At 39.9% G+C, this 13,538-nt stretch overlaps 1 protein-coding gene across 1 annotated transcript; it reads right to left on the bottom strand.

The window, feature by feature from the left end:
- Window positions 1-196: 196 nt before the first annotated feature.
- LOC110979022 (sodium-coupled monocarboxylate transporter 1-like) lies at window positions 197-12,807 on the bottom strand. The gene is made up of 15 exons (XM_022234468.2): window positions 12,030-12,807; window positions 11,178-11,243; window positions 10,096-10,147; window positions 9,638-9,705; window positions 9,192-9,346; window positions 8,701-8,841; window positions 7,973-8,108; window positions 7,635-7,723; window positions 7,368-7,480; window positions 6,783-6,853; window positions 6,383-6,469; window positions 5,615-5,817; window positions 5,133-5,233; window positions 4,432-4,547; window positions 197-4,031 (listed from the first exon to the last, which is right to left on the bottom strand). The coding sequence occupies exons 1-15, from the start codon at window positions 12,378-12,380 to the stop codon at window positions 3,819-3,821; spliced, it is 1,962 nt and encodes a 653-aa protein (XP_022090160.2). The 5' UTR covers window positions 12,381-12,807; the 3' UTR covers window positions 197-3,818.
- Window positions 12,808-13,538: the final 731 nt, after the last annotated feature.

Below are 13,538 nucleotides of genomic sequence, written 5' to 3'. Positions count from 1 at the left end.
AATATGGAAAGTTTGCAAGTACACACTGCGCTCCGCATATTTAATGAGGTGGCCGGCCCATAGTACAATGAAACGAATGCACAGTCGTTGCGTAGGGACGCCCATTGCATACTTCACGTGCGTTACTGGGATTCGGGTTAGAAAGGCAAACATCGTGCGGCTCCAAAACGGCAGATTAAAGAAACTGAAACTACAGTTGGACGGGAAATTGTTTATGTATAATTATTTCCACTTGTCTACAGGAAATACTCATTTCACAGGCTCTAGTTTAGTTTAGTTTACCTATTTCCATATCTTAAATGAAATATTCACATGAATTTAATATTAAAATAACAAAAATGACATGAGGATTCCAGATAAGAAACAAATGCTTGTACAAGATCTTTAACCCGTTTCTGATCATTTAAATAATGGGCTATTATATATTAAAAGATCAGAAATAGAATAACTTATCTGTGTATGCCTCAATAATCCTGTTTCTTACTAACTAAATAAATGTCTACGACAATAACTACAATGTGGGATAGAGGAAACTACTGAAATAAAGAATAAGAAAAAAAGAAAGCAACGGAATAACAAACAATGACCAAAAAGGAACTGGCCAGATAATAATGATAAATGTTCAACAGTATGTGGAATGACGAAAGTGAAAATAAGTATTAATTATTAATTGTCAGTAAAATTTGACAACAGCAACGTTTTAAGATACTTTATGAAAAGTTCCAGTAACCTAAAGGTAGGCATTGGTTTGGGGTAGTTCCATAGAAGAGGCCCTTGATTTCTGACATTGGATAAATAAAGAGATATTCGTGCTTTGTGGAGGTGTAGATCTGCGGCTGACCTTGTGTTATAAGAATATATATCAGAGTTTTTCTTAAATAATGAGTTATATATTTAGGTTAAGATTTTCGTTTCAAATGTGTACACCAGTACACCGAGGTGGTATTTATATAAATCAAAGAGTGACAAGGTTTTGTATTTACTAAACTATGGTGCAGAATGTTCTGTAGATTTCAAGTTATTAACTACTCTTAATGTTTTCTTTTGCATGATATACAATTTATTAATATAGAAGGGGTAAGTGTTACCCATGCTAATGTATCATACTGAAGGTGAGGCAAGGACAAGATATTGTAAATTAAGAATAAGATATCTAAAGTTATATGTACGTGAGTCGTGTTTCAGTTTTCTTAGGATGCCTTAGTTCCAAGAAAGTGACATGAGGACTTTTTGACAATGTTGCTTCCAAGAAAGTTTATCAATAATTACCCCCATAAATTAACAGGTATCAACTTGTTCTATTTGTGTATTTTTTAAATAAACAGCGATACTCGTAGTAACTTTCTAATTAAAAAACACCATACATTTTTGTTTTATACAAGTTAATGGAACCACTCACAGAATTTGCATAGTTGCCAATTAATAATGTGAATTGCCTCAGGTAAGATTTTGCTGCTTTAAAACACACACGTGTCATCAGCAAATAAATAAAGGAGAGTATACTCGACGAGTTACAGATATCATTAATTTAAATCAGAAAAAGTATAGGACCAAGTATTGAGCCTGGAGGTACGCCACATCCTGTTTGGTGCAAATGAAGAGTTGGTGTTCTACCCTACTACATACAGTTTCCTATCTCTTCGGTAATTTTTTAACCATTCTAGAGCAACTCCTCTAATTCCATATTTATTTAGTTTACCAATCAGAATATTATGATCTACTGTGTCAAAAGCCTTTGACATATCCAAAAATAGCCCAATCGTAAAAGGGAGTTGTCGAGCGATAAACTTATTTGATCAGCAAAGTTGAACAGTGCAAGTTGAGTTGAGTAGGAGACTCTAAATCCGTAAAGTTGTACATTCGATTTACCACAAACGTTTCTGGTATTTTAGAGAAACACGGTACAATAGAAATAGAGCGATAGTTGCTGATTAGAGATGGGTCACCAGTTTTGTATATCGGGATAACTTTAGCTGTTTTTATTTCATCTGATACTTCACCAGATTCAAAAGAGCAGTTGAAGAATGTTGCCAGAGGACACAGAATATATAGAGATATATCTTAGATAGCCTGATGGTGGGTCTTATCATGTCCTCTATTTTTTTTACTCGGAATCTTTTTATACAATTATAAATTTCATCAGTTGATCAGGCTAGCGTAAGGAACAAGGAATTAAGGAAATCCTCGCTAATATAATCCAGTGGGTCTACATTGGATTCAGGGATCCCTTGACCTAGTTAAGGGCCTACATTTGTGAAAAATTAAACTGGTCAGCAATTGTTTTGGGATCTACAATGCTGGCGTTGTTTATTTTGAACGCAGTGGGGGCTGGATGCTTATTGTATTTTACTTGAGTTTCCAAGTACTAGTTATGTTATTTTTTGTTTGTTAAACATCTTGGTAAAATCTTTAATTTCTTAGCTGTTCTCATGACGTTATTAAGTTTGTTCGTATATCTAACGTATTTATGCTTACTGGTATCCATGAGATTACTGGGATATTGTTTATATAATGTTCGTTCCGTCTTATTGATTTTAACTGCCCCATTGTCATCCATGGATTAACATTGATGTTTTACGTGGTTATAAATCTCTTGTAACGTTCATCAAATAAATAATGTAGCTTTTGTATGAAGCTCGTATAACATCCATCAACATTTTCCGTCAACAGTACCGAGTTCCAATCAGTGTTAGTTAATTTGTTTTTAGGGTTATTCATATTTGAGGGGCAAATATTTCTTTTCCAATTAAAGAAATGTTTTTCTTTGGTTTTATCAATTTGGGCCCAAATGTAAAAATAGGTAGATGATCACTAATAACTTAGATATTATGATTCCAGTGGAATGAGGCTCAGTGCTGTCGGTGAAAATATTATCCATTAGGATGACCTTATTACTCGTTATTATTGTAGGTTTATCAATTGTTGGCTGGAAAGAAATTATTGCTTTGAGCGTGCGTCTCATAGTCCAGTACGTTTACATTGAAATCGTCAAGCATATTCCTTTACATACACTTACTAACAGCAAACTCCTTTAATTTAAGAAACGGAAGATCGGTCAAGTTTTCTAAAACCTACTTATTGAAAGATACCAATTAAAAAAAGTTAAATAATTCGGTCTTGTAGCCAGTAAAAGGATTTGTAGTTTTCTTATTGTCGTAGTCCACCATTTTAAATGTTTTAAGACAAAACCATAGACCAATATTTATAGGGTTAGTATTATTTTTACACATTGTCAAATTATTCTACACTACATGTACGTGTTTTAAGTGTACACGAATACACTTAAAAATGGCCTCTGAAAATCCCTGAATATTTGTTACAAAAGTTACTGTTCACACAAAGAGCTTTGTATGGTTACTTTCTGGGTAAATATAGAGACATCTAAATGAAACAGTTCCTAATTAAATTTATATTCCAAAGCCAGGCAATATTTAAAGTTTTAATCTCTCTTATTTACTGTCCACCAAATGGAACCTTACTGTATAATGGCACCCGAGGGGCCTTTTCTCTATAGCAGTTAATGATGATTTCATTCATTTTCATTCATTTAATTTTCAATTAATTCTTGGCGATATGCTACAGATTGTATTAACGTAACGAGAGGGGTTCTTTTGCTTCACTACGTAGGACTAATCCGCTGAAAGTGATATATTGAAATAGTAGCACTTGGCAGACATTTGCAGTTTGTGACTTGTGACTAGTACTTGAAATTAATGAAGTATAAACAACCCAAGCTCTTGTTATTTTTCAAATTTGGACCAAATTTGCATGTTTTTATCGGGCTCATCAACATGCACAGGGAGGCAAAGACACCTGGCCTACATTTGAGTGGCGGGTTGGTCCGAGTCGTCTTCAATGGGATTATCGTAGGCGTTCTCCTCCGGATTATCCGGCTTAGGTACGTACTTCAAGTTGGTAATCATCCCCACTCCGTTGTAGTCATTCATTTGGAAGTCCTGCGACGTCCTGACGTCATCAACCTCTTTCACGCAGTATGCAATGTCCCTTGTGTCATCATCTTCCTCGAATTCCTAAGGAACATGAAGCAAACAACATTCAGTTCGTACTGCCGGTGACGTAAAAGTAAATGGATATATACCCCTTTACAATTTCCTGGTACAGCGGCACTTATTGTTATTATATCAAGCGCAGGAGTCCGAGCCATGGCAATGACGGCAGCTAGGCCCCCATATAGTCATGTGTTATTTCAAGCCGCAGCCAAGTGATTCGGAAGCGACCCTATGTTTGCTTCGGCAATTTCTGAGCTTAGCAAGGCCTTTTTATTAAACTCTGATACCGTAAGAGTTACGTCACCTCGGACGACAGGAAATGTTTGACTGATTTGTTTGACTTTGGTTTTCTTGCTTGCTTGTCAACAAATAGTTCCAATACCTACAGATCCTCCTCATTAATATTGGTCCCGCTTCTCACCAGTTTGTCCTGTCCACAGCGCATGGGTTTTTTAATAACTTCCGGCAGGCAACAGTAGCATGCATCGGCGATGTGTTGGTATAGCATCGGGTCGTTATCGCTAGACTTGTTGGCTCCTGCATTAAAAACAAATGGACGCCAAAACTCATGTAGGTGTTTTATTACTCTCGTCAAAGCTAACAGTTGGAGGGCAGAAATATTTTTCATGTTTTCACTCTAATTATTAATACTTATTAACCGTTTCGACAGTTAACAAAACACCAGCTGGCTGTGCATACCCCACGCAGAAGGCGTCACGCTCGCGCGTACTTCCATATGAGGAGACTACCTACGACTACTCACGAGAAGAAAATTCCAAAACTTTGCTTGAGGGGTATTCGGGGGAAAAGGGAAACTTGTTGAATAAAATCGTTGAAAATGTGTAATTTTTAAACCTGCTTTGACTCTCTGTCTCAAAAATGTATTTATGAATAGGAATAAAATGTGCTTGGCCAGTCTGAAACGAACGTTGCATGCGTTGTATGGTTGCTTCTTGCGAATGTATTTTGTACCAGATAAAATCTCATCAGTGATAATTCCTTTACTAGCTGTGGAAGACTCACTTTGTCACTTGACAATCTTAACTAACTGTTAATCTAATCTATATCTTTATTCCAATTATAACAATATAGCCTATAAATGAACTCAACCAATTGCCTAACCGGTTAGGAAGCTGACGAGCAGGCCAACAACCACGGTGATCAGCCAATACGTGCAGCTGTACCATGAGTATGACAGAGTGTACAAAGCAGCAATGGCGGGCCTTCAGGAAATGACACAACGCATTGATAATACATAATGCTTGAAAATAATGCTCGGGAAAGATTTGCACGTGGTGTGGGGATGTCTTTCTTAGCTTAACGTGTGGCTTCCATATTACCTTTGTCAGAATAGCACGTACGTACATTCGTTAAGTTTGAGTGAAATTATACATTTGGCGGATATGGTTTACGGATACTTTTAATGATGAACAAGTTAAGCAACTCTTAAACAAGATCAGGTCACACTTCCATGTTGGAATTGGCAGTTAACTTTAGGACGAGCTTGTACGGGCTCAGCAAACCTTCTCAGAGTATTTTGGACTTAGACGTGCCTATTATGTTCAATGGGTCCCTCTGGTTGAGTCTACGAGAGTCTGGAATACCTGGGTTCCTCGTTACGCGTCATAGTTGTAAAGCCTGGCATGGCCGTCGGGCCCATACCATCGAACGTGGAGTTGGTTGCGTTCGTAGAGTAACAGCCGTCAATGACAAGCGGGGGCTTGTAGACCTCGGGCGGGTAGATCTGCGCGCCAATGCCTACCCAGAAGGCCGTGGCGAGTCCGCAGATGAGACCAGTCAGAGCACCCTGGAGGATTATGGAGGGAGTGTTAATCATTGTGTAATTGAGTGTTAATCATTTAGAATAGTGTGGATGATTAGGATCCAAATACCCCGACTGGTGGCGTGAAGCATGCCAGCTGAATGTGTAGAAAAGTTTGAGCTGGCGAAAGTTAGTGAATTAGCGGTCGAAGAGAATGTGTTGATGGTAGATGACCATGTGTCTGTGTGTAGGGCCTGAGGAATGAACAGTGGCACCCTGACAGTACACAGCGATGATTCTATGTACAGTTTTTGTATGGACGCGGCAACACAGGCAGAGGTGATAATGACATCGAATATGACAACAAAGATGGTGGTCAGGGCGTTGATCACGTTTAGAGCAATGCCTACGGGGATGATTAAGGTGGTGCAGGTGAAGCATTCTCTGGTGGAGACAGAGCGTTAAGAGTGAAATGCATGGAATTTGCAGCGGGGCTGACCCCACGAACGTTAAAGAAACCAAAACATCTTTTTGCATGGAAGAGGCACAGTGAAGTGCATTGCAAGACATGAGAAGGGTTCTGTGTAAATGGATTATGGCAATGTTCTACCTTCGAGTTAGACCAAGGGAAGAACATTCCAAGACTGAAGATTCCCATCAGTGGCCCGCCCGTCATGCCGTAGAGACTTAGAGCCAACTGCATCGAACAGAAAAGAAACGAACAGCTAAAGTACATTTTTACAATCTGCAAGGCTAGTCTACAAAATCTTATAAGGCAATATTAAATTTTAAGGATGTCCATGATCTTATCTGTATTAGTTTCATGTTAAGATTTATTAATCAAACTACTGCTGGGTAGTATTTACGAGACTGCGTCATGGCTTCCATTTGATGCACATTATTATTCCTGGTAGTAGACAAAACATTCTAAAGCAGACTAAAATCTTTAAATCTCGATGTACACGTGCTTACAAACCTGAAAAAGTTTCACCATTTCGACTTTCACTTACCTGAAGGACTCCTTTGTTTAGGAGAGATACAATGTACGCAGCCAGCAAACTTAGTAATCCGAATCCCATAGCTGTGGATGATACCAGAACGAGACGAAAGATTTAGTGAAAAAGGGGGGGAGGAGAATACAAAATTATACAATTTCAAGGTTAAGCCAAAATGAATAACTAGATGTCTTCTTAAAGGGCATTTTAATCAGTGTAAAAATATATATATATTTAAAGGTCCAGTCAGTGATCTGTTGCCTCTTTGTGTTGAGTAAGCCACAGTCAACTCGACAAAGCTACCGAAAGCTGGATGGCCTGGAATTAGCCAATTAGTGAACACCTCCAACTCCACGGGAATTAGGCCTCCAAGGTAATCGCTTGCACTGAGGATTAATTAAGTACTTCAAGTATTCAGTAGCTATGTCTGCAATAAACAAGAGGTGGTAACAGTAAGCCACAGTCAAGTAGCCGAGTCTTCACATGCAAAGAACCGGAGAGGCACTCTGGGGAATATTCTATCGGGGCTGAGCGCTTTCACTCTCAATCAGAAATCAACCCGACAGAGTTAGTATACTGAGGCACATGACGTATACCGACCTATCCCTTTAGTTACGAGTGTGTATCGCTCCTCTTGCATATTCTTGAAACAGGGTCTGACAAGGTCCTCCGCAGTCACTGCCGCGAGCGAGTTCAGCCCCGAGGAGACAGTGCTAGGAAGAAGAGACATGGAACAAATTTCTACACATACAGATACTTTACACATATACTGTATCTTTGCATGTAAAATTTACATAACGGTTGGAAAGTAGATTGAACCACAGAAAGGAGTACTGTGGGCGTGAAAAGTCGAAAGAGAAGTCTTACCTCAACGCTGCGCTGAAGACAGAGGATGTAAACAACCCAGGCAGGCCTGGTAAACCTCCAAATAGTTCCATCACAAAGATGGGAATAAGCTACAAGACATGTAATCAGAAGTAAAAGTTATTAGTCGGGAACGGTGATGCAGCCAATCCCAAATTCACCCCACCTCATTGCCAAACCCAACTCGACATAATCGGCCAACCTAATCCATCCGACGGCCAGAAAAGGACAGTGAAATTTAACACCAACTAACCCAAACCACGATCACAATATTAGACTTTCAAATTTGGATGAAATGATTCACGTAAATCCACTAAATATTCCTAAGAACATGCCCACACCTGATCTGTTTGGTCGATTTGATTGGATGTGTAGGGATCACATCGCTGGTTGGCGTAGTAGGAATACATCACAAGACCGGCTGAGCAGGCGCATGACACCACGATTATCATGCCGACAATTGCGAGGTATAGTGAGCTGTACAACCAGGAATTTAAATATGGGAATTTGGTCGAATTAGCAAAATGCTGACCTGTAACTACTTGCCTCTTTTTCCTGTACTGACATTGTAAGACGGAAATTAACAAAGCAGGCCGTACACGTGATAAGCACCATCGATAGCTGGATACAGACATACATTGAATAATACTGGCGGTTGCCAGAACAGTTTCGCACTTATTACATTGGCACCCCTCAGTACTGGTCATGTAAAAGGCGCCTTACCACATGTGTGTATTTGGGGTGCGTTGCGTACACGATAGGTTCATGCGATTCATCTACACGGACACAAAAATCGACTTCATTAACATAGCACACGTGGGTGTTGCGTTTGGCTGTCGCATACGCAACCCTGGCGCAAGTGTTGACGGGTATACGGTATGGAAAGGCGTCTTCAAAGGGCGATAAGCGTATACTGTGTGCTCAGCGTACAGTTATAAATCGTGCGTACTTGAATGGTGAATCCCACAACTGACATCTCTCTCCCTTGATAACGCGATCGTTGGTTCCCTGCACAAAGTCCACGCAGACATACCGGTACGGTATAATGGACTCCAAGACTGACACTCACATTCTAGACCTCCGTAAGTTTCCAAGCGTCAGGTATCGCTGGACCTGTGATTGGTTAACGCCGTATCCTGCCGTCCATGTGAAGCACCCTCCGACTACAATCGACCAGAAAGTATGCCGGATAGAGGGGTCTGGAGAAAAACTGAAACACAACAATGGCATGTTATAAAGTGACAGAAGGTAAGATCGGAGCACTTATCTGACATATCGACAAAAACTGAGAAAATAACAGAAAGGCAACTATAGAGCCTACAGATGACAGTGCAAACCAACAAGACCGTCTGACTGACAGCACAGTGCAAGCCAACGCGATTAACCGCAACACAAAATAACAGTACTGCAACGCAAGAATCTAAACAATAACAAACCTAGAACTAGACTTCAAACTTAATAATAAAACAAAAACAACACAACAGTAATCTGCGCAACGTGTAGTAAATTTTAACAAATTAGCACAACACAATATAAACACGACACAACACAACAACATACTTCCAGAAGTCGATGCGTCCTCCTTCTTCAGCGATCTTCCAGACCTGTATGAATCCACCTAGACGCAGGGAGCCTTCGATGATGACGGCCAGAAATCCTGCCATCATTACGCACATTTGGAAGGCATCAGTCCAAAGTACAGCCTTCATGCCGCCCTAAGAAAAAGAAACAAATATAAAAAATCGCGTAGTCTCTACAACGCTTCTTCAATTTATTTCATGCAAACATCGCAACTCATTGACGACCTTTTCTTGGTCAGTTGTTTCAAAACAACCCTAAGATTTCTTCTGAGTCTGAATTATGCCTTATCTGAAACATGCAAAGTCAACTTTCACTGAAATTCAATGAATGCTAAAAGACGTTGTTTTTAAGAATTATTTTGGCTTTTTTGATCAGTTACTTTTCCCCATTATACGTTAATTTTTTTTTAAAAAGCTATGACTTACAACTGTAGTATAAAATGTGCAGGCCACACCAATGGCAACCACGGACCCCCACAAGCTGAGATTGGTCACTGTGAACAAGAAGAAGACGTATGCAATCAGTTTAAAAGCAAAAACGAAACAGCAAAAAGAACTATTGTATTTATGGAAAACAACGCGAAAAAATACCATGAAAAATCCATATCTCCCGATTCCAATAAAAAGTATTAAATTAAAAAAAAAAACAAAATAAATAAATAAAAATCCAGGTACTGTCATTATTATCCAGAGTCGGGTAGGTTTTGCCAAGATTAAAAAATAAAGGTGCCTGTCAATTCAATAAGAGTCTGTGGCTTTTTGAGCACTGTGCAGAATATGGTTGCCAACTGTTGCGCTGCTTGCAAAGGGAGAAATGATTAAAGTATTTTATCTGTCCTATAATTCAAGCCATAAAAACAGGCACAAAACTAGAAATTAGTCACCTGCGTTAAATGCCAGAGCTGGAGCATAGATGACTATACCCATATAAAGGACCTTCACAAAAACAAAAACAAATACTGTCACTGAGTACAACAAACATATGTGAGGAACCGATCCTGCATCACAGCAGTGTCTGTACTATGCACATGCTCACAGATGGGTGAAGTGGTGGAAACGAGTATTTTTAGCTCTTCTAAGCATATGTGTTCAAAATGCAAGTCTTATAATAGTCTTAACACCAACCGTGGACTGTAAAATTTTGACTTTCGACTCTATCTGATCCAAGGCCTACTGTCAGCAGGAAAGAGTGGAGGTGCCGGACACGTGCACAAGAGCATCCCTTGTGTGTCAGAAGATGTACAGTATTTTCCAGGGAAGACTAAGCAAAAGCTCATGTGTGTTGTTTGCAGTACCAAAGCCCAGAGAAGGCAACCCCGCAGTGTAAGACGTGTAATAAGCCAATGTGTGTCGTTCGATGCTGTGAGAAATTTCACTCCTAAGATTCCTTAAATCTGTCAACAGTTTGCCTATTTTTGTTGGTTTTTATTCCAGTTGACTAGAAATCCCTATTCCCCACTTTCAATGTTGTGTCGGAGAAACGAGCCAGCATGGTGCAGAAAATATAGTCGAATTGACTAGTTTGATTCAAAGAATGTGTCAAATGTTGTTGGTTTCAATCCAATTGACTAGTAATCCCAATCCCCCCTTCCCCCAATGTTGTGGTAGAAACGAGCCAGCGTGGTGCATTTTCTCCCAACATTTAAAAGCGGGAGATTTGGCATTCTGTCCAATGATGGTAACTTTTTTATTGTAAATTTCTTATATCATTTTAGAGTTGAACACTAAATATTTTCCGGCTAGTGCTAACTTATGAGCATATTCGTTTCGTTTCAATTCGTGAAATTAGGCTGTGAAAACATGAAAGACAGACTAAGTAATTGGGTTATCTCTAAAAGTTTGTTGTAACTACTCCATTATGTCAATATTAGTTTATTACAAACTGCATAGCAAATTCAGGTTATGCCCATACAATTTGTAGAGGGCAGTAAGCAAGCATGGACCATAAACAAAATAACAGTAGTACCATTTGAAGGAAGTAGGTGAGAGTTCCTGCAACACGAACCACCTTGTTGAAGCGCTTTTCGAGATACTGTGAAGAGAAAGGAGTTTTCCCCCAAATTAATAAAATTTCTCTCGTGATAGAAAGTTCACCTTAACGCTGATCGTTGAAAACTCTCCCATATCATGCCTCGTCACTGTCATTTGGGTTCTATATTCTGGGGCTTTTATTTTTTTGGTTTGTTTTTTGGGGGTTTTTTTGTTTTTGGTTTTTTTTATTTTGCTTTTATTTTCAACCTAATACTTGTCATCTTCACCGTTTGTTGCGATTGTCATACACTGGTGACTACCTTGTTCTGCGTCGTGGTCACTGTCAACGCAGGCAAAGCTATCAGCACAAGTACTATCGCCAGATTATCTAACTCACCATTGTCCTGATTGCCAAAAATTATGTCACTTAGCATCATTACTGTCGCAATATGTATCAGTCTATCCATTCTATGTTCACCTTTTCAACTTTTAACAATTCCTTCCACACTTCAATCGATCATGTGTTCACAATGCCTTTAATTTGTCGTCATTTTACGGCATCTCAACATTTACAAAAAGCCGGTTGACATAAAACACTAAGTGAAATGCACAAAAATTAACACTGCCACTTATAAGTTACATCTGCACCGTACTTATTACCAGAACTTGCATTTCCTTTTATTGTTATTACTTCTGAAAGTTTTGCGTGATTTTTTATTTATTTTTGAATTTGGTTTTTGTTTTGAAATAAAATCGCCAACGCTCCTGAGCCCATAGTAAGCTATTTTCTCTTCGGTGTTACTTTGCCTGTTTTAGAACATGCACACACAAAACAAAAGAGACAAACCTCGTTTGCACTGGTTACACCCAAGCGATAGAAGACAGGCAGGAACAACCTTGTCACGGCGATCCCTGTCAAGATGTAGGCGAACCCAAACAGCCAGAACATGGTGCCGTGGATGTAAGTCTCGGCCGGTGTGCCCAGCACCGTGATCGCTGAGATAAAGCTAGCCACCAGCGACATGGCCACAGGGATGGGGTTCATGTTGCGGTCGGCCAGCAGGAACTCCTTGGTCGTCTTCTGCTTGCCGCCGGTGCAGCCGTAATAGATGCCGATAAAGACTGACACGGCCAGCATCAGCCCGAACACCACGTAATCCCAGACCTGGAAAAGTCGTTGGGTGTCGTCAACAGCCATGGTTCTCCGTAAGATGCTCCGAATTACGCGAGGACCAAAGTTGGTTCTTCCAGGATTAATGGTAATGATTCAGTTTAGTTGATTCAACAAAAACTTCAGCATCGTCACAGTGACAAGGCAACTCATGCAACCCGTAGCACAAAATCTATGTAAAAAGTCATTGCGTGTGTTTATGATGTATTGTTTATGGTACTTGTGCGATATTTTATGTTCTTCTCACAAAGAACATTCCTTGTACTTGTGAGGTACAGAAACTAGAGTGGTAATTTGTTGAGCCCATGTGCATTGTATTCCCAACATATCACGGCTGAAAATCAGGTTGTCTTCGGTGCCTTTTGATCTTTTCTCTAAAGAACAAACAAACGCAGTAAACAGATCGTGTGCCAAAGATCAAAAATTAATCATACGCAAAAATGGTTGGGGGCGTGTATGACATATTCTCCATGTCATTAGGGGCTACATTCTGCCTTCAGAACGTCGTAAAACAGCGGAGAAAACTACCAAAACAAAATGGCAAGTGGTCATAAAAATCTTTTATTGAATTAGAATGAAACCAGTAGTGCACCCGCAGGGAGGGGGAATCAGAGGCTTGGTCCCTCCCAATGAGATTTCATTGTTTTTTCTTCCAGAAAAACGAAGCTAAAATACTTATATTCCAAACTAACTAGCTCTTACATAGCCATATATTCACAATTGTGTGCACTTTCAGGGGGCAACTCGGACCTGTGCACTTGCAAACTCATAGTGCATCTGGCTTTTCTCGTCACAGATCTGAGGTACGTCTGGGTACCGTGTCCATCTTGGCCGGCATCTGCAAAATGATGCAGCTGCACACACAGCCTGTCGAAATTCATTGGGCTTGTAGCATCGGTTCAGTTGCACATACTCCAAGTTTGGCAGGTCTTTCGGCCACCTTTCCCATCTTACTTGCCTGAAAATCGGTTCGTGACAGCCTAGCCTACTTGTTCTTTAGGGAGTGACTGCAAAATCACCGTGGCTTGAAGGACATAAGGAGAGGTTAATCCTAGCGGGCCATACACAGAGCTCAGTACAGATAAGATGTTTCTTCTGGTAGCTTTCGGATTCACTAGTTTAAGACCAAGTTCTAATTGATCCGTTTCGACGCACCATTTCACACCAAGTGCACGTTCCACCGGA

The sequence above is a fragment of the Acanthaster planci genome, linkage group LG18 (assembly GCF_054643075.1).
Source record: "Acanthaster planci isolate LZ-2023a linkage group LG18, COTS_SCS, whole genome shotgun sequence".
Taxonomy (NCBI): domain Eukaryota; kingdom Metazoa; phylum Echinodermata; class Asteroidea; order Valvatida; family Acanthasteridae; genus Acanthaster; species Acanthaster planci.
Note: the sequence above shows the minus strand (reverse complement) of the source record. Positions and strands in the feature narration are given on the sequence as shown.

Bases quoted from the DNA above. Each gene is read 5' to 3' on its own strand.
- LOC110979022 (XM_022234468.2), bottom strand. From the start codon at position 12,380: ATGGCTGTTGACGACACCCAACGACTTTTCCAGGTCTGGGATTACGTG. The intron at 11,244-12,029 runs GTTTGTCTCTTT...TTCTCTTCACAG, and splicing joins GTGTAACCAGTGCAAACGAG to TATCTCGAAAAGCGCTTCAA. The intron at 6,854-7,367 runs GTCGGTATACGT...TATCATCCACAG, and splicing joins ACTCGTAACTAAAGGGATAG to CTATGGGATTCGGATTACTA.